This window comes from Lissotriton helveticus, chromosome 2_1, assembly GCF_964261635.1.
Source record: "Lissotriton helveticus chromosome 2_1, aLisHel1.1, whole genome shotgun sequence".
Taxonomy (NCBI): domain Eukaryota; kingdom Metazoa; phylum Chordata; class Amphibia; order Caudata; family Salamandridae; genus Lissotriton; species Lissotriton helveticus.
Genome location: NC_136059.1, coordinates 1,435,945,667 through 1,435,973,419, shown reverse-complemented (window position 1 = coordinate 1,435,973,419; position 27,753 = coordinate 1,435,945,667). Strand labels below are relative to the sequence as shown.

The window sequence follows — 27,753 nt, the reverse complement described above, 5'->3', positions numbered from 1 at the left end:
CAAGTCAGTGCAGGAGTAGTAGATCATGACGTCCACCCTAACAAACACGTTTTCAGATTGTCCTCATATGCTATATGCCTGTTTTGCATGTCAGATTCCGTTCATTTAAGTTTACTGTAGGATTGTATTTTCTTCAGAAAAATCAGAAGTCCAGTCTGACAAGCTCACAAACAGACAAGAAAAAAACACCTCACACACTGTTACCTGACTCGTCATCTGGAGATCGGACTGCACGTCAACTAAAGAGATAGCTGCAGCCTCATCTCAGGGGGGAAATCGCCATGGTCTCAGCTGTATCCCTGACAAAAAGGTTGTGTCCAGTTTAGGCTTCATTGAAGCTCCGGGGCAGCTCCAAATTATCTACAGATTCTTTCACTGTGGTAAGGCCGGGCAAAACCTCTTCCCCCCTCTTCCCTCCAGGGCATAGGCTTCCCCACTGTGCAGTTCCGGGTCAGGAGCTGCGACTTGCTGCTGTGCTACCAGTGCTTGAATATCTGCTGCAATTGTGTAGTGCACATGCACTTTAGAGCGTCAAGCTGACTTTTTCCTGCAGCGGGCAACCTAAAGGAGCTCTGGCCTGTGTCACTCGAGATTCGCTTTGGACAGGCAGGATCCGGCTGGCATGGATTCCTCCCCCACCACCACCACTTCCCGAATGTTATCCTGACGTGGTCCTTTCTGCATGGGAGTCTCGGTCAGAACCGAAATGAAAGGCCACCGGGCGGGCACTGATGCAGGGCCTTGTCCGGTGTACTGTATCGTACTAAATCAGAGGAGACAACCAAGCAATGAGAGCTGTAACGGGCACACCACAGTGATTACTGATGCTCAAAAATGAATACAAGACTACCAAATTACCTGCGTGTGACTTCTGGCACAGCGATCAAAGCAGTATTGTCGGGCCCAGCATTATGAGAGGCTGCATGCAGGCAAAATGTTCTTCGGCAGCTGCACCTGGTCCCGAGTCACGCAGCATGAACCCTACAGGCTGCAAGCACCAACTACAGTCTGTCCCGCAGCCAGGCCTCGGCGGATGTACTCACTTGAGAGGCAGCAGGCACAAACCAAATACTTCCGGCGGTGCAAGCACCAGTAAGCTCACTCTTGACAGAATTAAACATTTAGAAAATGTCATAACTGGCGCCCATTTCCGCGCTGTGTCCAGCACCACTTCCGATTTATAATTTGCATCTCCTGTCTCGGCTGGCATTGCTGGGCGAATTAAACATGGATTGGAGTCAGCGCATACATTTAGAAAATGGCAGCCCTGCGTTATTAGCGGTGTTCGCACTTTATTTTGTCCACAGCTGCGGCAGTGATCTTTGCGGTGTTGATGCCCCTGCGTCTGTCCATCCTGTTCCACGGCGCCACAGCCTGTAAATGAAACTACCCCGGAGGCAGGCCCCGCCCGGGTCTCGGTAAATGGGCAGTCAGACTCGGTGACTCTCTATGACAGCCCGCTGTACAGGCACTGGCAGCAGGGCAAATTGTAACATTTTTAGCACTGAGTCTAAGAGCACAGATTTAAATGTTTACTAACTGTGCTGCTGCTGGCCGCAAGTGAAGTATGCTGCCTGCGGCCGGGGCACACACAGGTGTCTCTGAGCCCCAGCACCCACTTGCACCTGGCCTAGCGGGCAGCCAGTTTCAGCACTGTTAGCAGAGAGTGCGTTCAGTGGCAAATATGCGTGACAATACATTTCAGTGCAGTGATGCGGTACCACCACACTGAAATGCGTTAGTGTCACGCCTGATGTGTGACACTTGGCAGGCCTGTTGATTTTTACTTTATATTTAAATAGGGGCCTACATGTCTGTCAGTCTTGCCAGCTTCTCTGTCTCAATTGTTACACATTGTAAATACACACTGCGAGGTGTTAGAGGAATTCTGTCCAAGAACTGGCAAACCCACGGTGTAATTTGTAACAAAGAACATTTAATGAATTGTGCTTTCCATCAATGCAATGTATGTGTACCAACACACATCTTGAGTTCTCCGGACATCGCCTTCCTCATGGAGACCTGGATGAACGCCTCCTCATCGCCCGACATCGCCATTGCCATCCCGGAAGGCTACAAGATCATCCGGAGGGACCGCGTCAACCAGACTGGAGGAGGCATTGCCATCGTCCACAAAAACAAAATCCGCATCTCATCCAACTCCGAAGACACCCTCACAGCCGCCGAACATCTCCACTTCCAGATACACACCGACCCCAAGACCACACTCAGAGGCACCCTCATCTACAGACCCCCAGGACCCCGCACACAATTCAGCGAAGACATCGCAGACTTCATCAGCCCGCACGCCCTCCCCTCCACCGACTACATCCTCCTTGGGGATCTCAACTTCCACCTGGAGAACAACAACGACAACAACACCACCACCCTACTGGACAACCTCGCTAACCTCGGACTCAAGCAACTGGTGAACACCCCCACCCACTACGTCGGACACACGCTTGACCCAGTATTCACTTCCAGCAAAAACATCTCCTTCAGCCACTCAACCGGACTTCACTGGACAGACCACAGCTGCGTCCACTTCAGCTTCAGAAAGAACACTACTCACCACCTCCCGCAACAGGTTCCCCGCTGGAACTGGAACAAGATCACCACCGACCAGCTCACCGCATCACTGAACCAGAACCCTCCCGCCAGATCATCGTACCCCAACCAAGCGGCCCACAACCTCGCACAATGGATCACCAACTGCGCCGACGACCTCGCACCCCTGAAAACCCATCCCAGCAGGCCCGGAAGCAAGAAAGCCCCGTGGTTCAACGACGACCTCAAGAACTCCAGGAAGAACTGCCGCACCCTTGAGAAAACCTGGCGAAAGAACCCGACCACAGACAACATGACCGCCCTCAAGCACGCCACCCGTAAACACCACCAGCTAATCCACACCACCAAGAAGACAGCATTCAAGGAACGTCTAGACAACAACGCACACAACAGCAAGGAGCTCTTCAGCATCGCCAAAGAGCTCTCCAACCCCAGCGCCGGAAACAACAACATCACTCCCTCACAAGACCTCTGCGACTCACTTGCCACGTTCTTCCACAACAAGATCGCAGACATACACAACAGCTTCGGCGAACAGACCAACCATAGAATGAACGCTCCCCACCACCACCCTCCGCGACTGGACCCCAGTCAACACCGAAGACACCATCCGGAGGATGAACACCATCCACTCCGGATCACCAACCGACCCATGCCCTCACCACGTCTTCAACAAGGCAGACTCCGTCATCGCACCCCAACTCCGGGACATCATCAACTGCTCCTTCAACACCGCCACCTTCCCGGAGAGCTGAAAGCACGCCAAACTCAGCGCCCTCCTGAAGAAACCATCGGCAGACCCCACCGACCTCAAGAACTACCACCCCATCTCGCTGCTCCCGTTTCCCGCCAAAGTCATCGAGAAGACCGTCAACAAACAGCTGGCCGCCTTCCTCGAGACGAACGGATCCCTCGACCACTCACAGTCCGGCTTCCGAGCCAATCACAGCACGGAGACCGCCCTCATCGCAGCCACTGACGACATCTGAACCCTGCTCGACAACGGGGAAACAGCGGCCCTCATCCTCCTGGACCTCTCCGCAGCTTTCGATACTGTCTGCCACCGCACCCTAGTTCAACGCCTCAGCAACGTCGGAATCCAAGGAGTGGATCATCTCGTTCCTCGCCGGAAGAACCCAGAGAGTCCGCCTCCCCCGGTTCAGATCTGAGGCCACCGAAGTCATCTGCGGCGTACCACAAGGTTCATTACTCAGCCCCACCCTCTTCAACGTGTACATGAGCCCCCTCGCAGCCATCGCACGCCAACACAGCCTCAACATCATCTCCTACGCCGACGACACCCAGCGGATCCTCTCCCTCACCAACGACCCCGCCAACGCCAGAACTAACCTACACGAAGGGATGAAAGAAGTAGCCGAGTGGATGAAGAACAGCCGCCTGGAACTGAACTCAGACAAGACTGAAGTCCTCATCCTTGGGTCAACACCATCCGCCTGGGACGACTCCTGGTGGCCCCCGGCCCTAGGCTGCGCACCCAAACCAACGGACCACGCACGCAACTTGGGCTTCATCCTGGACTCCTCCCTGTCGATGACCAGACAAGTCAACGCCGTCTCATCTTCATGCTTCAACATCCTACGCATGCTCTGAAAGATCTTCAGATGGATCCCCACCGAAACCAGGAAGACGGTCACCCAGGCTCTTGTCACCAGCCGACTAGACTACGGAAACACCCTCTACACCGGAACCACAGCCAAACTGCAGAAAAGACTCCAACGCATCCAGAACGCCTCTGCACGACTCATCCTGGACATCCCCCGCCACAGCCACATCTCCAGACACCTGAGAGACCTGCATTGGCTCCCCGTCAGCAAAAGAATCACGTTCCGCCTCCTCACCCACGCACACAAAGCACTCCACGACCTGGGCCCTAGGTACCTCAACAACCGCATGACCTTCTACACTCCCACCCGCCAACTACGATCGACCAACCATGCCCTCGCCGCCGTCCCACGCATCCGAAGAACCACCATGGGAGGAAGATCCTTCTCCTACCTGGCAGCCAAGACCTGGAATTCCCTCCCCACCCACCTCCGCCTCACCCAAGACCACCTCTCCTTCAGGAGGCAACTGAAGACCTGGCTGTTCGAGCAGTAGCGGACCCCCCCCCAGCGCCTTGAGACCCTCCGGGTGAGTAGCGCGCTATACAAATTTCTTGATTGATTGATTGATTGATAATAACACACCTCTGCCTCCGTCTGAGGCACTTGTGGAGTTGGCAGTCATGATTGCTGGCCTTGTCACTGGAAGCGCGTGGTGGTCTGCTGTGGTAGCCAGGGCTAAGTCTGGTCTCTGAGCACACAACCTAACACTTGGTGATCTTGCTCCTCTAAGTGCCATGTGCTGGTGGTTCATTGGTAGTCCCGTCATTGGGGTGGGGTGGGGGTGGGCTCTATGCTGACGATTTTATCTTGCACACTTCTCCCCGACAATTCTGGCCTGCAGAAGCTGCCTGAAAGCCTAGCTTTTGCGTTAATTCATGTCTAGTTCTAATGACACGGCTGGCCTCACACCCGGCCTTCATCGGGCCGCTGCACCGCTCAGCTTGCTGCTTGGTGCTTTATAGAACCCAACAATAAATGCAATTGTAGACTGTTAATATGTGTCAGTCACTGATGTGAGAGAAACGGAGACTTGTGTAGCACAACACTGCGATCAGAATCACCTCTGGGCACCTGCAAGTTGAGCATATGAAGCACCTAGTGCTGATCTCCAGCCAGTTCCAAGCGCTACACTTTTGCCAGACGAGAGAATCCATGCTCAGAATGATAACGTTATCTGCACGGGATGACACATTTTTGTGTAAAGTGGGGCAGCCGGGACTAGATTCCAGGCCGGCATGGTCCAGAGACATTCATATTAATGCACTTACTATAAAACATCTACTGCACTGAATCCATGGAAGTAGGCCCGAAGCAGAATCAGGGAAGAGTCGATAGAGGGGGAACCAATGGTAAAGTCGAGACCACAGTAGATCGCTGCATGGAGAGCAGGTCACACCTGCCTAAAGCTAGACACTTAGAAACAATATTCTGAATAAACATATACTTTGCACTTTTAACATTCAACACATTACTCATTCTGCAACTGACAGATCACTCTGTACATGCATCTTGAGTTTACATTGTTATTTTGTGTTTTCCATTTTACACAAGTTCTTTATTCGCAGCATCGTCAGCTGGTGTGATAGCTAAGTGAGTTCAGCACACTTGCTCTTGTGCACATAACCAGCATTTCCCAGGTTCTAATCCTCGCAAGGCTTACACAGCCTTCATCTTTTTTAAATTGGTTTAGACAGAAGTAACATATTATCTTAAAGCTTTTCTGTTTCTGGTATGCACTGTTTATAAACACCCAGTCTTACAAATAGGGCTCTGAAGCACCCCACTTCAGTGTTGGTACTTTATCCAAAGGTAGCCGTTATTTGATGCAGAAGGCCTCCATGAGAGTTTGTCCGATGTGCTGTGGTGTATCGAGGCACCTGCGATCCCTCAGTCTTGCCAGATGTTTCAGCCATGCACACAAAAACAGGGCAGCCTGCAGCCTATGGTATATGGGGCCAAGGGCAACTCGCCTGGCGTGGCCCTACCATGTGTTTTTAGAACTGTCTGATTTCACGCTGCACTGTACGCACCTTCGTGCCTTATTCCGTGGCGACAGCCTATCCACGTAAGCACAAGCACTTTATCAAAGGCTGTTGATCTCCTAGGTCTTGTGTTTTAACTTGTTGTGGATGATTTGTTGCGTCTCTCTACAGCCTTTTAATGAGATGTTATGTTGGCCAGCCGCAACCAATGCATTTATTGTGAATGCTAGCACTTTAGAGGCAACCAAGGACTAAGCACGAGGACTTTATTAAAGGCTGTTTATCTCCTAGAGCGGTCTTGTGTTTTAACTTGTTGTGGATGATTTGTTGCATCTCTCTACAGCCTTTTAATTAGATGTTATGGTGGCCAGCCGCAACCAATGCATTTATTAGGAACGCTAGCACTTTAGAGCCAACCGATGACTGAGCACGAGCACTTTATCAATGGCTATTTGTCTCCTTGAGCGGTTTTGTGTTTACCTTGTTGTGAATGGTTGGTTACTTGTCTCCACCGCCTTTTAATTAAATGTTATGTTGGCCTGCCGCAACCATTGCAGTTGTGTGTCTGTGTGAGTATGAACTTGTTGGCCTCTGAGAACGAATGTGCCGGTGATGACTGCATAGTGTTTCTACTGATTAACGTCTGTCAGGATGTACTTACTTGTCCGAAAACATGAATTTACCCATCTGTGAGACCAACATGTGTGTTTATCGCAATGGAACTCTGTTGGCGAGAAGAACCAGTGTGTAACTCTGTGGACTTGTGTGATCGCTTTCGAGTTTTCCGTCGCGCTCAAGAGACTGACAGTTTGTTCCAGTCCTGTATACTGGTGCGATGCGAGGCTATATATTGGATTAACATATACAAGGGTCATATGTGGTGGCTGTGGATAGTTTGAAAGGGAACTGCCATTACTTGCCTGCTGGTGTTTGGTGATATTGGGGCAGCTGTGGGTGCTTCCCGAAATTCTGGTTAGAGCATATTTTTCCAAACTTAATGCTGCATGCAGTGCAAGACACAGGGCAAGCATACATTTTAAAGGGCTAAAGTTGTCATGCAGAACAATTTACATACTACAGTAACTGTTGAACAAATGAATGCAAGAAGATACGTAGCAGTTTTTAATGTGTTTAATATTTCAAGACTATACGTTCCCACTGCTTAATAAGCCTTGCTTTATCGCTGCATTCATTTGCTTCAAAATGCACCATTTGCAAATCTTTTTTAAATTTCTTTCTCAGGAGAGGGACTCTTCCTAGACCCCAGGTTTGTCCAGTGAACTTGTTCACATCGCTAACCAGTGTTTTCTATTGGAAAGGGTAGAGCCAAAGCAGCCTTGCTTAGTACCCTAGCCCTCTTCAGAAGTCAGACTTGCTTGGCAACCCAGAAATTCTCTGAAATAATGTATGAGTTTTCTTTTATGAATGCCTAGAAGAACTGAATTTTTAGTCCATTTTTCACAGACATAGTGCTGAAAATCGCACCAAAAAGATGCCAATTTAAAAAAAATTCTTCACGGGGGAAGAACCCCCCTGAACCCCCCTTTGAGCCGTCGAGCTCGCTCGCTGCTCTCGCCCGCATACGTTGATTCGTTTTGCATACGCCACACCAGTTTCAAATTCCACCAGCCGCCACTGGGTTCTACTCGCATATGATTTCACTATTTCCTCCCTTCCTTAAGGGCATGCGAGGGAGTCTCGTCCAGTTGAGCCACTGTCATTCGGTTGGCTATAGTCCCTTACAAGGGGAGTCTGCTGTGTAATTAGTGAGAGCTGGGCCTCCAGTGATCCTTTTAGCTTGTCTGTGGCACTGTCTTTGGTTGGTTCTCTGAACTAGTTGACTGTGAGGCGTTGGTGGGTGGCCTGCCTGGGTTGTTATTCGTAGCTGCCCATTTCCTTGCTGTGGACTGCGTTGTTTGCTCTGTTTCATCTTCCAGAGCGTTGATGATGAGAGAAAAGTCATCTTAGCCATTGATTGATTTAGGATGTCTGTTTAGCTGTAAATCAAAACTTTCCCTTCGCCTCCTTGCTGGGAGGACCTCAGCATTCGATTGCTTTCTCTTAAATGCACACCTATGGTACTGAGGGCTATTGGTGGGTTCCAGATGTGGCGAGTCTGAGGTTCCTTTCTTTGCAGTTTCAGTTTCTTCGGGACTTTTGAGGGGACGTGAATCTCAGCCTGTTTCACCCTCTCCAGAGGCTGATACAATTTGCCTTTCTCAGGCTGCATACTACTTGGGATTGTCTGAGTTGGTTCTGTTTTTATTGTTCCTTGTCCATGTAGAGCGATTTGCTGGACCACTGTTGGTTCGAGAGGGGAGGGCAGTCCTTTTAAGTCTGCATTTGTTGTATCAATTGCAATAGTCAGGTCATTAAGATTGAAGAATTTGGAAAAGATTTTGTATTGGCGCTTGCTGGCTACCGCAGAAGAGAGCTGATCATCTGGAGTCTTCATGGATGGTGATTGGGGTGGGGCATTTTTGCATCCTGCCATTGGTAGCGGTCCAAGGAGTTGTTTGCATTGTCGTCCTCCCACTAGAGGTGGCCCTCTTATCCTCCCGGACCTCATGACCTTGCTTTGAGATGAACTTCAGATTGCTGCCAGATGCAATGGATGCAGGAGTGGGCCTGAAATTTACTTAGACCAAGCATCGCCCCCTTGAACCGGTGCCCTGCTTCCAGTCGTTTTACCACTCCAGTGAGCTGGGAAAGGAGAGGAAATAGTTGAAGGCTAAATAGGCTATCTTTGAGGATGATAAACTTGGTATGCGAATCCTGGGATTACGACACAGAGATCAGCATCAGTGTCAGTGCTTTGAGCCTTATAGGCCACTGGAGGCTTCCTAGTTCCTGGGCAGGAAGAATAGGAAAAGGCAATGGGCAGAGTAGGGGGCAGAAACAGGGGTAAGGGCAGGGGAGACTTTGATGGCCGTTCTGTGCCTGGTGGGACTCAAACCTAGGCCTCTGAGTCTAACTCTCCTGGCACACCCAAAAAGTCAGCTGGAGCTCGTGCCTGCCAAGAGCATTTTTATTTTTTATGAAACATTTTTTTAGTTTGAAAATCAGGGCAAAATACATTGATGAAGTACATATGAGGCTGCAATCAAAGCTGTTAAATATGGTGACTCTGTACAGGAGGACGTTATTCATTTTATCATAAACCGTACATATGACTCTCATCCCACACCACCCCACTTTTCGTATCTCGTTACATGGTCACATCATCTATCTCCAAGTCAGGTGGATCACAGATATAACCTCTAAACTTGTTCCATGCCCTCCTTACCTTCTCCCATTTTCGAGGACATCCACGGTGTATAAAGACCGCTCTTTCAGCCACCATGGCCTCACCCATGTCCTTACACCACTTCCGGAGTGTCGGAGTGTCTCCCGACCCCCACAGCATTGCAATGTTAGGTTTGGCAACTGTCTTTCCCAACGTCATCCAGTCCTGTGCCTGATGGGTGAGATCATTAGGCTCCCACACGTTTAGCAGACATCGTCTTGGTTCTGGCAGTATTGATATTTCAGTCGCCTGCGACATGGTCCGCATCACCTTAGCCCAGTAAGCAGCAATGAGTGGACAATCCCAAAGAGTGTGATAAAATGTACCCTCCTCCCCACAACCACATAGACAAAACTGGTGCTGAGCTTTCCCTTTGTTATGTAGCGTCGTTCTAGTGTAGTATGTGCGATATAACACCTTTAGTTGTATGAGGCGAAGCCGCGAGGGTATGGCCGCTTCCCTTGGTGAAGACACAGCCTCTTGCCATTCTGAATCCTCGAAGTCTCCCAATTCGAGGAACCATTTTTGTCTTAGCTCTGTCGTCGGGTCTGGCAAGTTATTAACCAGTTTACGGTACGTGAAGGATGTCGCCCTTTAAGTCATATGCTCCGTCAGAAGTCTATCCTCCAGAGGAGTAGCCTCCGGCAAGACAGTGCCAGGTGTTAAAATCGCCTGCATCGCGTGTCGAATTTGCAGATACCTAAATTTTTCCGTCTGTGCCAGTTCATATTGTGCTTCCAGGGGGGTAAAGGTGACCACTGCTCCCTTTTTCCAACGATCACCTACAGTGGAAATACCTATATTATCCCAGGTCTTTAATCCCTTACTGTTCTTCAGTCGCCCAAGCCACTGTGAAACTTTTGACTGGGGTTGAGTGCTTGTATTGTCAACGCTCCGTCCATCACCACCTTTGTTTTTTCTTTGTTCGCCATAAGTTGGCAGGGTATGCTCAGACGTGAGTCCCTTGCTCACTTTGCCACTGGATTCAAGCAAGCCGGGCTGAAGACGGCTGAAATGCCAGAAACTGGTCCTCGGTAGCTTGTTTCCGGTCGAGGGAAGGCATGGCTTGGCAGTTCGGGCTGGACTGTTCCCATGAGGCACAGGGTCAGACTGATTTGCATATGGCCATGTCTGAACTGGGGTGGCAGAGTGGGCTAAAGAACGGTGATGGATTAAACCCAGATCAGTTGACTGGGGGTGAGTGCTTGTATTATCAACGCTCCGTCCATCACCACCTTTGGTTTTTCTTTGTTCGCCATAAGTTGGCAGGGTATGCTCAGACGTGAGTCCCTTGCTCACTTTGCCACTGGATTCAAGCAAGCCGGGCTGAAGACGGCTGACATGCCAGAAACCGGTCCTCGGTAGCTTGTTTCCGGTCCAGGGAAGGCATGGCTTGGCAGTTCGGGCTGGACTGTTCCCATGAGGCACAGGGTCAGACTGATTTGCATATGGCCATGTCTGAACTGGGGTGGCAGAGTGGGCTAAAGAACGGTGATGGATTAAACCCAGATCAGTTGACTGGGGGTGAGTGCTTGTATTGTCAACGCTCCGTCCATCACCACCTTTGGTTTTTCCTAATCTCAGAGTGGTGTCATCTGCGTAATAACCCCTGAACATTTTAGTCTCGCCTGCGCCCTGTACCATATGTGAACCGCATGCGCTGTTGGGCTGATCAAAGAGGGGTGTTTGCACTTGCCATATAGCACCAACATTATTCCATCCTCTCCTACCCCTTGCCTGTCTGCCTGAAACGCCGGCTCATTATGGGGGGCATGTATCCACTGATTGATTATTTTAAGATGTGCCGCCCAGTAATAGAGTTGTATATCAGGGAGGGCTATCCCTCCATCGTACCAACTGCGCACAAGCTTACCTTGAGCAATCCGTGCCGGCTTATTTCCCCATAGTAAACTGGAGACTTCAGACGCTATGGCCCTGAAATATGCTGGAGGGACAGTAAACGGGGTATTCTCTAGAACATATAGGAAACGGGGAAGTGTCATCATTTTAAAAAGCGCAGCCTTGCCCAGTAGTGTGAGGGGGAGGCTATGCCACGATACCGTGTCCCGCTTAAAACGCTCCAAAGGGGGCTTTAGGTTTTTGTGATAGAATTCGTCAAATTTAGGTGTGCCGTAAATGCCTAGATTCTTGAAGGCCTCATCAGTGACCCGCAGCGGACAATTCCGGGGCAGCACTGGAGCGGGCCCCGCAGAACATAGAGAACCGATTTAGACCAATTAATGGTGTACCCCGACACTCTGCCGAATATTTCGCAGACGTTGAGGAGCACTACAATGGATTTTCCAGGGGATGTGAAGTAGAGCAGCACGTCATCCACATATAGTGAGATGCGGTCCTCCCAAGTTTCAGTCCACCTAATCCCACGTATCTGAGGTTCCCATCTAATCCATGTCGCCAGTGGTTCTAGAACTAGCGCAAATAATAATGGGGATAGTGGGCACCCCTGTCGTGTCCCACGTGTAAGCGGGGAGTCTCTAGATATATGACCATTGGCCACGACATGTGCAAGTGGGTTAGTGTAGAGTAGGCGCACCCACGCACAGAACTTTGGGCCGAAGCCCAAGTGCCGAAGAACAGCAAAAAGATAAGGCCACTCCACCACATCAAAGGCCATGCTCGCATCCAGTGATAGAATGACTGCAGGCTCCTCAATAAGTGACCTACGAGCCATCACAGCTTGCAATCGTCGCAAGTTAAGAGCTGTGCTTCTCTGCAGCATGAATCCGGATTGATCTGGGTTAATTAGGGCTGACAGGTGAGGAGTCAAACGCCTCGCTAAAAGCTTGGCAAGTATCTTGGCCTCAGCGTTGATCAAAGATATGGGGCGATATGAGGTGCATTCCTCAGGAGATTTGCCGGGTTTATGGATTGTTATTGTGGCCATCCGCTGATCTCGGGGCGACTCCCCAACCTCGAGACTCTCTTTAAACATACTTAACAAAAAAGGGGCCGTTAGATCAGCAGTTTTTTTATATAGCTCGATGGGGATTCCGTTTGGCCCTACCGCTTTACCTGAGGCCAGGGAGCCAATAGCTTCTTGTAGCTCGGTGACTGACAGGTCGGCCTCTAGTAGTAGTGCCTCCTCCGGCGATAATTTAGGCATGGCCATATCTTTAATATAGTCTTGGGACTCCTCCACTGACAGAGCTGAGCGAGCGGCATATACTTGCTCAAAGTGGTCGGCTAACACATTACCTATATCCAGCGGGCCCTTACCAGGGAGTTAGTAGGAGTGCGCAGGAGTGCAATTGTTCTATCTGCTCGTTCCTTTTTATCGAGCCAAGCTAGTAATTTACCCGCCTTATCACCCAGTTCGTATACTTTATGACGGGTGGCCCTAAGTCGTGCATTAACCATCTCCTTTTGGTACGTCAAGAATTCTTCTTGTTTGAGACGCACCGTCTGAGCGGATTGAGGTGATGGACGTTCTGCATGCCGAGCTGTGGCTGCAGCAAGTTCAGACTCCATAGTGTCCACTTTAGTCTGTTTCTCCCGCTTATACCCTGTGATGGAAGCTATTGAGCGTCCTCGCACAACTGTCTTATAAGCCACCCATAAGATACTTGGAGACTCAACCGAGGAGGCGTGTTCTTGAAAGTATTGCTGCACTGTCCCAGTAACGTCTTATGACACTGCAGGTATGAGTAGGAAACTAGGGTGTATAGGCTAGATGCGGTGTCGTATTTTCTGATGATTGGAGTATGTCAGCAGTACCGGGGAGTGATCAGAAATACCACTTGGGCGAATATCAACATTGACTACTCCCGCCAGGCTGTCTGCTGTGGTTAGGAAATAGTCAATGCGCGTGAGGCTATTATGAACTCCTGATTGAAAAGTGTATTGTCTGGTATCGGGATGTCTATATCTCCACGTGTCTGTGAGCCCTATGGCGTCAAGCAGCCCCTTCATACGCACATTTCCTGCCACACTTATTTTGGAGGGATACCTGTCCATAGTCCCATCCACTATATCATTAAAGTCGCCCCCAATCACCACCTCAGCCTCAGGGAGACCAAGCAGAAACGCAGTGAATGCCGGGTGGGCTATCGCATGCAAGGCTGGGGGGATGTACACTGAGACAAAATTGAAAGACTTGCTCTCCCATTGACATGTGATAGTCGCAAAGCGGCCCTGGTCATCTGTTCGCGTTTGCTGTATGATCAGCGGGAACTGTTTTTTAACAAGGATGCCCATACCCCTGGAGCCAGAGGAGAATTTGGAGTGCGCCACCATTTTATATCCCCAACGAGCCAGTGCCTAGCACGCAAAGCCCACCAAATGTGTTTCTTGCAATTATGCCACCGCAGGCGCACATCTCTTTAGGTATTGCAATACTAGGCCCCTCTTCACCTTATCGCCCAGCCCTCGCACATTCCATGTAAGCAGGGTCAGTGGTGTTATGGGGGTTAGTGGAGTCGTCGGTTGGTTAGAGTCCTGCTGGCCTTGTACAGGCGCTTAAGTGCCCCGGGAAGAGGAGGGTGGGATGGGGTGTTTGTGTGAGAAAGGAGGGATGTGCAGAATCGGTCATCGTGCAGGAAATTACATCAAAGCATGAAAAACGCATGAAAACACCATCAATCTGGCTTCAGAGCACTGAGCCAGTATACAAAAGTAGAGCAGCTAATGCTCTGCAAATGTACAGAACACCATGCTACCGACGCTAATGTTAATAATATAAATGTTGGTTGCGCCGGCTGGAGTGGGGTTGTATCAATCGGCGTTTCGACCCCAAAGCGAAAAGGTAGGTATACGTAAAACCTTAAGACGGGGTCTTCATCAGGACAAAGGGGATCAAGAGGGGCGAAAGATTCATGGATAGTTAGGCCGTCCGGCTCCAACGAGGGACTCGAGAACGTAGAACAACTTATTATTGGGTTATCTAGCTCCTTAGAGTCAAGTTCAGTCAGATGCCGTCATGATCATCTCAGTATTGTTAAAGGGCTCAAAAGGGCATAACGGTCCTTGCTATTAAAGTCAGTCCGATGCCATCATGATCATCTCAGTAATGCACGGGCGGGTCAATTTCAAGCCGTGCTTCGGAACAGAACGAGCCGCAGCCGCGGTCTTAGTAAGCTCAATGGAGGAAATCTCCAGGTCCTCACGCAGCGCTGCGTATTTTATTTTCGTCCAGAAGATGATTCACTTGTTACTTGAGGGTGTCAGTGTCTGATGTTAGCGTAGCTGTGACAGTCTCTACCTCCGACAGCTTTGTGGATGTGGACATTTTGTGAAGTCTGCACAAATTATTGCCATATCCACTGCCATATCCACTGCGAGGGTCCCAATGCGTGAGTCCACCTTGTTCAAGGTCGCCATGATGTCTTGTAGAGTCACCTACTGCACCTCGCCTGCACCTGTGCCATTTGGTGGAGTGGACTCCTTATCCAGTGCCGCCGTCTGAGCCTTGGCATATGCATCTTTATCCAGTTTGCCTTGGCTAGCGCCTTTTGCGTTTCTCCCACTCATTGTGGCAAACCGGGATCATCTATACCCAGCCCCGGGTTGCTGATACCCCTCGCAGCGGCTCACCAGGGGGCCTCGACAGGCTCTTTGTTGTCTACTCTTCAGCTTCTAGCCTTGGGCTCTGTAGTGGGTTCCAGCCAGGCAGACCGGCACTCAGTCCCTGCACAGGTCGCCTATACTCGCGCTCCTGTAAATCCCTTTCTGAAGCAGGTAGGCCTTCAAAATAGAGCCGGCCACTGCGCCTCCTAAATGCCTCAGGTGGCCGATCTGCTGCCTTGCACTCGCTCCCTCCCGGCGTGGACAGGTCGCGCCGGCGGGGGCCAGGATTTAATGCCGCCACACTCACCACCGCATCTGAGGTCACGCGGAGGACCGCTTGCTCCTGCAGTGGGCGCCCTCCGCTATTCGCCCCCCGCCGGCACTGCAGCGGTCCGCACTTGGCGTTAGTTTCGCCGGGCAGTCTCCAAACTCGAGACCCCGGCTCACCATGCTGGACCAGGCCGCAGTTTCTCTCGGACCGGCAGCGCCACCGAGAACGGTCATTTTCCCCCGGCGGTAGGCTCGCTCTACACCCTGCGTCCTCCGTTACTTTCGCTCTCAGTTAGGGGTGGAAAGAGCTGCAGGATCAGTGCCCGGATCGGCGGGGTCGACTCAGGGATCGCAAAGCCTCCTTAGGCTGCGGCCATTTTCATCGGCTGCTAATCACGCCCTTCGACAGTGCCAACAGCTTTTTTTGCCTTCTGCATGCCCTCTTCCCCGGTGATGCTTTCCCTCCACTTCCCCTTCCCACAGAAGATATCCAGTCGTAACTAGGTTTACGCTGCTTCGAATCACACGGAAGGCAGGCTGGACAGGCAAGGAAGGAACAGACAGGTGTGCAGGTTAAGTGGAGAAATACCAGACAATCTCCCTTTGAGTTGACCTCACAGTAGGCTGGCAGGACCGAATGAGTGAGCGGGCGGGCAGGCCAAGGGACGCGATGCCAGAAAAAAACTCCCCTGCCAGCACAGACTCACTGAGGGGATCCAGTAAAGAGAGTCTCAACACGCTCAGGGCTTCAGCCCCAAGACCTGAACACCGTTGCGCCAGCACGCTGCAGCTGACGTCCCACAGCTGGCTTGTGAGACCACATAGCATCTGGCATCAGAAGACCTTGACTTCTGGGACGGGCGTACAGACGTGCATCTCAACAACAGATCTGGCAAAGACTGTGAAAACCACTAAACAGTGAAAGAAGCAAGCCAACCGTGATGATGAAAACTACCCCGATGGTGATATATACAGTGAGATAATCTGTATATTACACCAGCGTCCTCAGACAGGCTAGATTGCAGGAATCCCTCTCCTTTGAGTCCCAGTGTATCATCATGATCTTCCCGGATTACACCAGGCTGATTCAGCAGCGGCGCCAATCATTCACAGCGGCGAAGGCATGCCTCCAAGACCTTAAAATATCCTACATGCTCCTATTCCCAGCCCCCCTACAGATTACCTACAAATCCTGAACATTCTTCTTTGATAGCCCCGAGGAGGTATTCATCTGGACGGATGGGGAGATTCGCGTAAAACACACAACGCTGACTCGGCTTGACTCAGCCTCATCATCTAGGGATCGACACCAGCATCAGTCCAAGCCCAAAGAGAAGAGCTGACACAGATCCCCTTCATTGTGGCACTTCAGGCCCAAAAATGAGGGGCATACAGATGTCCCCCGGGGTTGAAGCCCGAACTTATACCACACAGTCAGAGAACTGGTCCCCTAATGGAGGCGGGGCCACATCACTCCACTAAGACAATTAGTATGATGGCATCTTATGCAGGTTGCACATCTGGAGGGGTGTACTTTGAACCATCCAAAGTGACTCAATGCTGACTGGGTTTTTGGGGATCCATTAGATGAGCCTTGCATCTGCCCCATGTTTGGGCTGATGCGTAGTTCCCTTCTCAACAGATCCTTTAAAGGTTTTGAGGTATTGGAGTGGGGGGGCGTGGGAGGTTGGAAGGGTTACACAGTTATTCAGTGTGCTTTCTTTCTTGTGCGCAATTTAAATGCTCTCCGTATGATGGCCTTATGTATAGTTCATCTGTCACACGTTCATCATAAGCCAAAATGAGTGATGTATATGTCAATGTTCCATGGGGTAGGCTCCAGATTACCAGCCGGAATCTCTGGGGGTCCTTGACAATGGAATCAGGGGGCAGTGCTTCATCAGGCCAAGTGCTTGGAGGCAGATGTGTTTTTACTGCAAGAGACACACCTCCTGGGGCCCAAAACTCCCTGTCTGACCTGCTGCAGCTGTGCACATGCCTTTCACTCAGAATTCACAAGAGGCTCCCGAGTTGTGGCCATTTTGACCCATCGTGAATTCCCTTTCAGTTCCTGAAGTCCTGCGTAGACACATAGGGCAGATACATCTTTGTGATGAGGATAGTCTATGGGGAACCCATAGTCTTTGGCAGTATCTATGCCCCCCACCACTCACCCAGGGTCTTGTAGACGGATAGCAGACATATGGGGAACCATGCCCGAAGGAGTGGCAGTGCTTGGGCGAGACTGGAACGATGTCATGTACCCAGATTACGATAGGTGGCAGGCGGCTGGGGAGGTGGGAGGTTTGTGAGAAACTCGCCTGAGATCCTTCGCCGATGTGGTTGGCTGGGTGGATGCATGGAGGGCACACCATCCGGCTGAGATGGGCTATACCTATTACTCACCGTCCATGGGTCATTCTCCCAACTTGACTACATCTTTGTACAGACAGGCATGTCCATAGAGTCTCTGAGGGCACGATACCAGTGAGGGAATTTCCAATCATTCCCCGGTAATGCTCTGACTCCTGATGGGCCTCGGTTGCCTCTCGTTTCGCTGGCACCTCTCCCCCTGGCATTTGCAAGACCAAACATATAGAACATATATACATCAGGCCCTGACAGAATACTTATCCCTCAATGCGGCGACCGCAGCCTCTAGAGTTGTTCCATGGGAAGCAATGAAGTTCACTATTCGTGGCGTCAATATTGCTTTTTGCGCAGCGAACCGCAAACAGCATCGAGACTACTTCTACAGATGAAGGCTAACATCTTGGCCCTGGAAGAGCTTGGGTGGGGGGAAGAACAGGGGCGGGCGCATTGTCAAATGATCCTGGTGCAACAGTACTACCAGGAGGTGCTTCTGGAGGAGGCCAAGTGTGCGTGGTTGGCCTCCTGAAGCTGGATTTATCCATGGGGGAAAAAAATCTGGTAAATTATCACACCGACTATGTCAGCAAGGTCTGAGGCCGGTTCAGATCCCTACTGTTAGGGACGCTAACAGGGCAGTACTCACAGACCCAGCAACGATTGCTAATATCTTCGATGACTACTATCAGGCCCTGAATGCTAACAGGGATGCCTTACCAGCCGCCCAGGTCATGAAGCTCATAGATGACCTATCCCCGAAGACCTTACCCGAACTGTTTCCCCTGTGAATTTTTCAAGACATACATGCTGCAGCTGGGCACAAGCTACCTTGAGACGATACAGGCCACCCTAGATGATGCGTACAAGCCCTCGGACTGGAGACATTCTGAGATTGTGATATTTATTAAGCCTGGTCGTCCTCTGGAACTTTATTCCTCTTACTGCCCGCTCTCTTTAGTAAATATAGAGGCTAGGCTACTGGCCAAGGCCCTGGCCAACAGTTTAATAACCCGCATACACCGGGACCAATCGGGCTTCATGCCCTGTCATGGAACACGCCATAATATCTGTCGGGCACATAACGCAATAGCCGTCGTGGATCGCCTGGGATGACCAGCCGCCCTATTGTTAGCAGATACAGACAAGGCCTTTGATTTAGTCAGTTGGACCTGTTTGCTCTCTTACGATTACTTAACATGGGCCCTCGCTTCCTCTCCTACGTCCATCTGTTGTATACAAACCTTACAGCTTTGGTGCTTGTGGTGGGCTCTGTCTGCCTCATTTCCCATTAGAAGTAGCACTTGGCAGCGTTGTTCCCTGTCCCCACTTTTATTCGCTCTGGCTATGCAGCCTCTGGACACCTGGGTTAGAATCGATGCTGTAGTCCGGGGCTTCGAATGGTCGCGGGAGGTCTCCGACCACATTGCGCTATACACTGATGATGTCATGTTCTTCCTTACAGACCCACATAAATCTGGTTACAAGATTCGTCGGATAATGCAAGTCTTTGGGAAAACCAAGGGACAATACATAAACGTCAGTAAGTCCATTTTTGGCCGTTGCGGGGTCCACCCGGCACCGGTTCGTGGGCGCTGATCTGATCATTGCAGTTGACGGGCTGCAATACCTGGATGTCTTCCTGTCCGGCACACAATCTATCTCCTGGGACAGCAATTTGGCCCCATTGACGGACCAAGTAAAGAAGAAGGTGAGATCTTGGTTGCATCTGCCTCTCTCTCTATGGCCCAGCCGCCATCTTCAAGATAGTCTCCCTCCCCTGCCTTCTTTATCAACTATAGAACTACCCCTACCCAATCCCCACTGCATGGTTCTGACAGATTAAAGTGCTATTGGGTCAGTCCTATGGAAAGTTGACGCCTCCAGAGTGGCCCTATGGACCTGTTTCCAATCCATCTACTGCTGAGGTATTGAAGCCACAGATATACAGTCGTACCACATGGCCTTACACTTGAAAGTGCTCAACGAGTGGTTGTACTGCACCCGAGATGACCCAGCCTACGCAGTTGAATGGTAGCTGATGGGAGATACCTCTGTTCATTCCTACCTAGACAGCTGATCGGATGTCCACGCTCTGCCATCCGCGGCGAGAGTGGTGATTCTGGTGTGGAGGCAATATCTGTGTAAGATGAGTTGGTGGGGCCATCTCAAGCAAGAATCTCCATTGTGGCAGAATAGACTTCTTTCCACGGTGGCAGATCTCTCAGGGTTCAAGGGTTGGGACAATATTGGCATCTCCTCATTAGGTGTTGTCATGCATGGCCTAACCTTTAAATCTTTCTAAGATCTACAGACTGAATTTTCCATGCCTAAAGCCAATTCTTTAAGTACCTACAATTTCACATGCCCAAACCCTGTATATTAAAGGTCTCACAGCTCTTCAAACGTTTAACCCGCTGGAAGGTAAACTTCTTATGGGAGACTTAGGAAATCACAAAATAACAAAGATCTATCACTCCCTTATCACTAATAGCACCACCACCCTGGATACTCTCCGAGCAGTGTTTAAGAGTGATCTAGGCCAGCTACATGACGATGACTGGACTGAGGCACTAGAGTCCCCATGTGGGGCTGCGATCTCATCTCGCCTGCGTCTAATACAATTTAAATATCTGCATTGAGTCTACTATACCCGGTACAGGCTTTAGAGAATGGGACTGGTAGCCTCTCCCATTTGTTTACAATGTGTCAACGGCAATGGTACCTTTCTGCACACAATATGGGCTTGCAGTCCTCTCACCAAGTTCTGGAGGGGGTTGTTGTGTGTATGACTGAGGTTCTGGCCTAGTACCTTCCCATGTCCCCGAAATTAATCCTGCTGCACACCACTGACAGGATTGGGGGTAACGGATATAAATGCCACGCTACCTCCCAAAGTGGTGTGGATCGCGTTATCCGTTTAGTCCAGCCCAGGGTCATGCTAGCCCTCTTCCACTCCAACAGTGTCACTTGAGCCGCAGGTAACAGGCGTGAGCTGCCCTTTACCCCATATAGATAATGTAGGTGTGTGTGAGGTAGCATTGTCTCCCTTCCAAGATGGTATGGGGGTGGTCTCTATGTTTGTGTGAGCATTCTTTTATGGAGATGAGGTGGGATACCTAATAGTAAGTCTCTATGTCAGGGACAGCAATCCCTCCATTGTAAGGGTTGTGCTGCAATGTCTGTATCGCGATTCTGGGGTGCCCGTCCTGCCATACCAGAGATCTACTTTTGCCTTCTATCTCGGTGAAAATAGCCCTAGGCAGAAGATGGTATGTGTTTTGAAGGACATATAGGAGTTGTGGCAGAGTGATCATTTTGAAAAGAGCAGCTCGACCCAGCAGGATGAGAGGGAGGTCCTTTCATCTCTCTATGTCAGCCATAAAGTTTCCCAGGACGATGTCCAGATTCTCACGTCTACACACCCCTGCGTATGGCGTAACAAAGATACCTAGATACTTAAAGCCCCTCGACACAACTCGTAAGTCTCCAGGTAGATAACAGTCTAGGAGTGCGTTGGTCAGACAGTATATCATGGATTTATTCCAATTGTTTTTGTACCCTGAGTGTTGTCCATATTCGGTAATCAAATCAAAGAGGACCGGTATTGTTGTCTCTGGATACGTGATGTATAGCAGGATATCGTCAGCGTAAAGAGATTTTCTCCTCTTCCACGGGTATGATGTGGAAGCCTCGAATTAAAGGATGTAGTCTAATACTGCAGGCCAAGGAGTCCAAAGTAAGCGGGAAGAGGAGGGGTGATAAGGAGCAGGCCTGTCGTGTCCCTCTCTCGATAGGGAAGGGAGTCAAGCATCGAGCATTGACACGCACTGTAGCCATCGGTCATTTGTATAAAAGCCTCGAAACTTCGGCCCTAGCCCGAATTTGGCCAAAGTGACATCAACGAATTGCCAATTGACAGCGTCGAACACCTTTTTCTGCGTCCAGTGACAAAAACACCTGTGGGCTCAAACGGTTGCGTACCTCCATAAGACAACTGTGTGTGCGTCTGAGGTTCAGTCAGGTAGACCTACCCTGCATGAATCTGGATTGATCTTCGTGAATGAGACTCCCGATCACCCCCATAAGGCTAACTACTAGTAGGGTGGCCAAAATCTTGCCCTCCGAATTCAGTAGAGAGATGGGTCTATAAGACCCACATTGATCGCGGGGATTGCCCTCCTTATATATGACCACAATAGTAGCCATCCGCAGATCCAGGGAGAAAATCCCCTCTGTTCGGGGGTCTAGAAAGAGCCTGAGGAGGTGGGAACATATCCTCTGCAGAATTCCGCGGGCAACCCATTGGTACCAGGGATCTTCCCGGGGCTCAGCTTTGTCACCGCTTTTTGGACCTCTGCTAGTGTTAGGTCCTCGTCCAGGGCCCGAGTTTCCACCTCCTCTAACATTGGGGTGGGGGTTGCCCCCAGGTAATTCTGCATGTCGGCCTGAGATTTTTGTGGCGGCTCCCTATAAAGATCTCTATACTATTCAGCAAAGGCCGTGGCCACTCCCTCATCTGTACATTGGGTGTTCCCTTGGAGGTCCATCACTGTTTCCACCCACCTGTTTTGAACCTCACATCTGCTGAGCCAGGCCAGAACCTTCCCAGCCTTATCGCCCACTTCATAAAGTCTATGCAGGGTCGCCAAATGCAATTGCTTGGCAGCATCGGAGGCCAGCTCCTTGTATTCCCGTCGTAGGGTTGCGAGTTTACAGGACTGTTCAGGGTCGGTGCATTGGACAACCTGTTTATCTAGATCGTTTATTTTTTTCCCAGATCCATCAGGCACTTGTCTTTCACTCACTTTTCCCATGCAATACGAATCTGGGCCATATCACGTAACACAGTTTTATAAGCCTCCCAGACCGTCAAGCCAAATGAGACAGAGTCCTTGTTTTCTAGGAAGTAGATGTCAGTGTCTGCCTTAATACCCTTTGCAATTTTGGTGCTCTGCAGGTCACATGGATTTAGTCTCAAGCCCCACACCTTGTTTCGCTCCCTCAAACCTAATTCCACCAGAAGTGGGGAGGTGTCCGAAAGGCCCCAGGCTGTATATTCATCGCGCCCTGGGTCATATGTTTCCCCTCTGGGAACAAATATGCAGTCCAGTCAGAATGTGAGTCAAGAGCTCCCGAGTGAAAGGAATATTGCCTGGCTTGGGAATGTTTTGCCCTCCTGATTTCCGTCAGTCCCATCGTTGTGGAGAAGTGCTGGAGTGGTGTGGCCATTGTGCATCTGACCCCTCCCCAGAGCGATCGATGGTGAGGTCCATTACATCATTAAAATCTCCTCCTACCACATGTAGTGAGGAGTGTGTTTCGCATCTATTACCTTCGTCATGGTGGGTGCCTGCAATATGGGGGGTGCATATACACATATCAGGAGGACCTCAACCCGGCCCCACCTCCCCAAAACTCGCACATATCTACCTAAGGAATCATGCTAAATGCCTGTGGTTTGAAAGTGAATATTTGTTTTAATCAGGATCGCCAGCTACCTTGCCCCAGTGGTGAACCCCGCTGAGTGGGCCAGGACTCTGTATGCCACTCGGGCAATGAACCAGCACTGTGTTCCCCTGATGTGCGTTTCCTGTAGCATTACCGCCTCTGGGTGGAGTTGTTTATGTGTTGTGACACTAGCCCACATTTAATCTTGTCTCCCAGTCCATTAATGTTCAAAGTCAGGGCCGTCAGAGTGGGACTCCTGGCCATGTTACCACTGGTGGCATTACAACAGGGATGTTAAGATTGGGGGTGGAAATGTCCCCTGGTTCTCTTCAGTTATGCAATAGTCTCGGTTTCGTAATCCTAGTGCTTGGCAAACAAACATAAAAACTTCTAACATCAAACTGTGTGAGACCTCTCTCACCCCCCAGCCCACCTCCCTCCATCCCCTCGAAACTATTGCCTCCCTCATCTCTGGAAACCGCCCTTGGTTGGTGTGGATAGGTCGGTCTGTTGACCTCTCTCACCCCCTCCCATTAACAAACCCAGAATCCCCAACTCTTACAGTTTTTGCTGCACAGGTGGTTTGTTCAGCTGTTGTTCAAGATCCAGCACTTCTTCGAAGAAGAGACAGGGACAGAAAGTATAAGGCAGCAAATAGACAGAAGAGAGAAAAAGAAAGAAGCAAAGAGAAAAGAGAAAGAAGAGAGAAGGGGGTGAGAGACAGTCCGCGGAGCTTCTCCGCCGGAGTTTAGCTTGCAGCACCCAGTGAATGGGCCCGACACCCAGGGGCGAAGCGTATTTGTTCAGATCTTCGTCTCTCCCACTCTGTTCGAGCACCAAGATTGCTTTTCCTAGTGGATGTCTAGATGCTGGGACAGAGGACCTGTTGGAATCATCCAAGTCTGATTGCTGATTGGGGAAATCAACTCCCTGTGCTGTGTCCGTTTCAGAAGTGGTGTCTTCCGCTTTGCGACCATCTTGACTCCTTGTGAGAGGTGTGAGTCATTTTCTAGTATATGGTGAACCTTTACGGATTCTCTGTGGTCGGCCCGAAGTTGTGCAGTTCCGTCTCAGCGGTGACCCGTCTTCCTTGGGTCCAATCAATTGTCGCCGAGCATCTGGAGACATCTCCTTTCAAGGTTAGAATGCCGGCCTTTCCTCCACCCATGGCCATGCCTCCTCCGGGGCCTGGAAAAAGAAAGCCCTCCCCTGGAATAGTTCCTTTAATTTTGCTGGAAACAAGAGCATGTACCGAAGCTGGAGGGCTTGCAATGTAATCTTGACAGAATCAAAGGTGAGGTGCTGTGTCTGCACCTCATGGCTGTAGTCTGGGAACGTCATGATCTTCGAGATGTCATAGCGGACTTCCCCCTTACAGTGCATTTTCCTGAGGATCATGTCTCGGTATAGAAGTTCAAGAGTTCCGCAATAATAGGTCTCGGCGGGGCTCCGGGAGGAGGTTTAGCACATGAGGCGCAGTGCGCACATTCTATGATGAAACAAAGGGAGAACTGATCCATTGGGATGATATCGGTTAACCATCTAGTCAAGAAGGTTGTCACATTGGATCCCTCTACTCCCTCCGGAAAGCCCACGTACCGGAGGTTGTTTCTCTGGGCATGGTTTTCCGCATCATCAATCTTCCATGGCATATCCACAGCGGTGTTGCGTACCTCTTTCATCCCTTTCTGGAAGTCCTTGACTGTGTCTTCTACTGCTGAGACCCGGGTCTCAGCCTCTGTCACCCGTTCCGACACCTTATGGAGATCCTGGCAAAGCAAAGACACCTCAGAGCACACCTCGCCGATCTTCCCCTCTAGCATCTCCCTGGAGTTTTGAATGGCCTGAAGGAGTAGGGCCATGTCTGAGGGAAGCTCCGCCGCCTCCGCCACCTTAGAGTGTGCCGAGAGCACTTTGGTGTATTTGTCCATTTTGCCCTGTCTCGGGGCCTACAGGTCCTTGTCTTTGGCCATGTTTTCGTCCCACCTCTACCTCTCCACGTATGTTGGGGTTCATGCTACTGTTTCCCCCCGATCTCTTTTAGGGATAGGATGTTCCCGGTTTCTCTCTTAGTATGTGGGCCTAACCGCTGACTTAGTGGTAGGCTAACTCTGTCTTTCCATCGGCACAGGCTAGGACGGGGGAGAAGGCCTTTCTTTATTAGTGTTTAGGTGCTGTATCTTTGACGCACTTTCCTACTCACATGGAATGACCGTCGTTCTCGGTCAGACATGCCGAGCCATTAGGGTCGATGTCGTTATGGCAAGGCCGGTTGTCTGTGGGTCGATGTAGGCCTTCGCTTTCCAAGGCACGCTAGACCGCGACAACCACACTGTCCCGAGTAGCCCTCAGAATCTTCAGACGCGGGTAGGACTTCCACTCTCCCACGTGGAAATCACAGGAGATTTGGTCCCAGCCAGGGCCTCAACCCGACCATCAGCGCAGCGTCCGCAGAGGCACAGGATCATGCATCCACTATCATCACCAGTGCCTGGTGCACAGTTAAAGCGCCGTTAGGAAGGTGAGGGGAGGATCCTGTCCATGACCTCCATGCAGGTGTCATTTGGTTGTTCCTTCCCGCACCCTGCACCTCTAAGTAGGGGAGGTATGATGCCTGACCATGGTGGAACACAGAGCAGGCTGCATATGGTGGAGTATTGCGTTATTGCCCCTCGATCTTTCATCTAGGGCAAGGCCCATCCAGGAGAGCCCCGGGCTCCAGAGGCCCCGGCCAAGACCACCAGGCCCGGGGTCCTTGCGTGTCCCAGTTCTGTCTCCTGCCCCAGACTTCAGCCACTCCGTGAATGTAGTCACCTCCCCCCCAATCAGGGAGAGTGAGGAGGAGGGCCACCAATACCTCTGCTCGGTGTTGTTATCACCACCACTACAGCGCTTCTGTCGATACTTCACCGCCGGGGGTTATTCAGCCTCCGAGAGGGGTCATCTGCTGCCCTTCAGCTCAGCGGTGAAGGCTCCATCCGTCCACTCACCCTGCATTTAGAGATGGAAGGGTAGGTTTCCAGAGCCAGCCTCTCACCGCCGCCAGGCGCAGTCCACCACTGCCAGGTTCAGGACCTTCCGTCGGCCCCCTGATGGACCCTGGAGGCTCGATCGCTCGCCACAGCACTGAGGGCCGCCATCCTGTCTTGGCCCCTTGTAGCGGGACCCAGCCACGATACTGCCACGTCGCTTCTTCTCAGGCGCAAACAGGGGGATCTGTCGGTCGGTGGTGTATGAGGTGACACCCGAACCTCCTTTTGGAGTTTAAAATATCATGGTATGCTTAAGGATTTATAGAGGATTAGGAATTCTGGCGGGAGCGCGAACTCGATGCGTATCACTCAGCATTGAGCTTGGCTGCAACCCCCCAGTTAGTTGTATTGTTGACCAGTGTTTTACTTTCTTTATCTGCAACCAATGGTAATAATGCCATGTCATTATTTGCTTACTTGTTTGAATATGTACCCGGCCCCCTTAAGACACACGATGGTTGAAAACCTCAAACTCTGTTGTGAAAAAAAAACAGGCAATGGAGACTGATATGAAAGCCTTTTAACCATGAGCAAAGGTTAATGCTTTCTATGACAAAAAAGTCAGACTTAAAGGGGAAAATCTAAAGAGCATAAAAAGGAAACAAAGCTGAGGGGAACAGAAAAAAAATAAGTTAAAGGTACACATAAAATTAAATGGTAAAAAAATGAAGAATGTTAAATAACAATCCAGTGACTCCACAATTGAGAACACGCAAGCTCAGAAAAGAAAGAAGAAAACAAAACGAGCACTGAAAATAATGCAAAAACAGAAAATGTAAGGAAACAACAGACAGGGGCAACAATGAAGCAAAAGCACCAGGCTCCACAAAGACAACGTAAAAAAGGAGAGCACAAGACAGAAGAAAATTAAATGAGAAAATTAAGACAGGGAAAGAAAAAAATAACTCCGGAGATGGAAGTGCAGGGGAAAATAAATAAAGAGACAAAAGTAAAAGTCAGAAAATACGGTAAACACTGAAGTCAAATACGATTACTGTTTACCTGGACTATATACAAACAATGTGAATATAGTATCCTTCGTATTTATCCGCCTGTAAGCTGCTTCGTTTGGAGAAAATTCTACTTCAAATGTTTTTAGGCACCTGTCAAAATACAAATAACATTTAGTTGTGCATGTAAAAAGCATTGGTTATCTTAAAACACATGGACAATTGAAAGTTATAAAAAGTGACGTTGCGTGCTTTACTCAGCAATGTCCATCTGCGACCATAAATACTTTAACTACAAAATGAATCCCTTTTTTATTTTGCTACTTCTATAAACTGGTACATAGCAAAGGAGTCTGTGAAGCAGGAATATAAACATGAACATAGTTCTATTAATAATGAAGTAACTCTGCTTTAATCAATATAACTGTCCCAAATATTTTAATCACAGTATTTAATTAAACGAGTAGCAACTTCTCTTAGAGAGACCCACGGGGTTGTCCTGTGACAAAAATGTATCTTCCCTTAAGTATTGCTCCCTAATGCAATCCGTTGGTTTCCTTCAATATTTCCTTTTTTCCTCCTCCCCTGTTTTACATTGCATTCCATTGACACAGGGCTTTCTATATCCCTTGAGAGGCCTAATGGACTTATCTGGGCGGTCCAGTTGCATTTGTACAGCACTTATTACCCCTGGCGAGG

The 27,753-nt window shown here is 50.1% G+C and overlaps 1 protein-coding gene across 1 annotated transcript in view; it reads right to left on the bottom strand.

Moving 5' to 3' along the window:
- The window catches only part of IDUA (alpha-L-iduronidase), a 1,961,268-nt gene that overhangs the window by 120,779 nt on the left and 1,812,736 nt on the right, over positions 1-27,753 (bottom strand). The window contains exon 13 of the mRNA XM_078676355.1: positions 27,107-27,207. Within this exon, the coding sequence (XP_078532481.1) occupies positions 27,107-27,207 (101 nt within the window). The remainder of the gene's footprint in view (positions 1-27,106; positions 27,208-27,753) is intronic.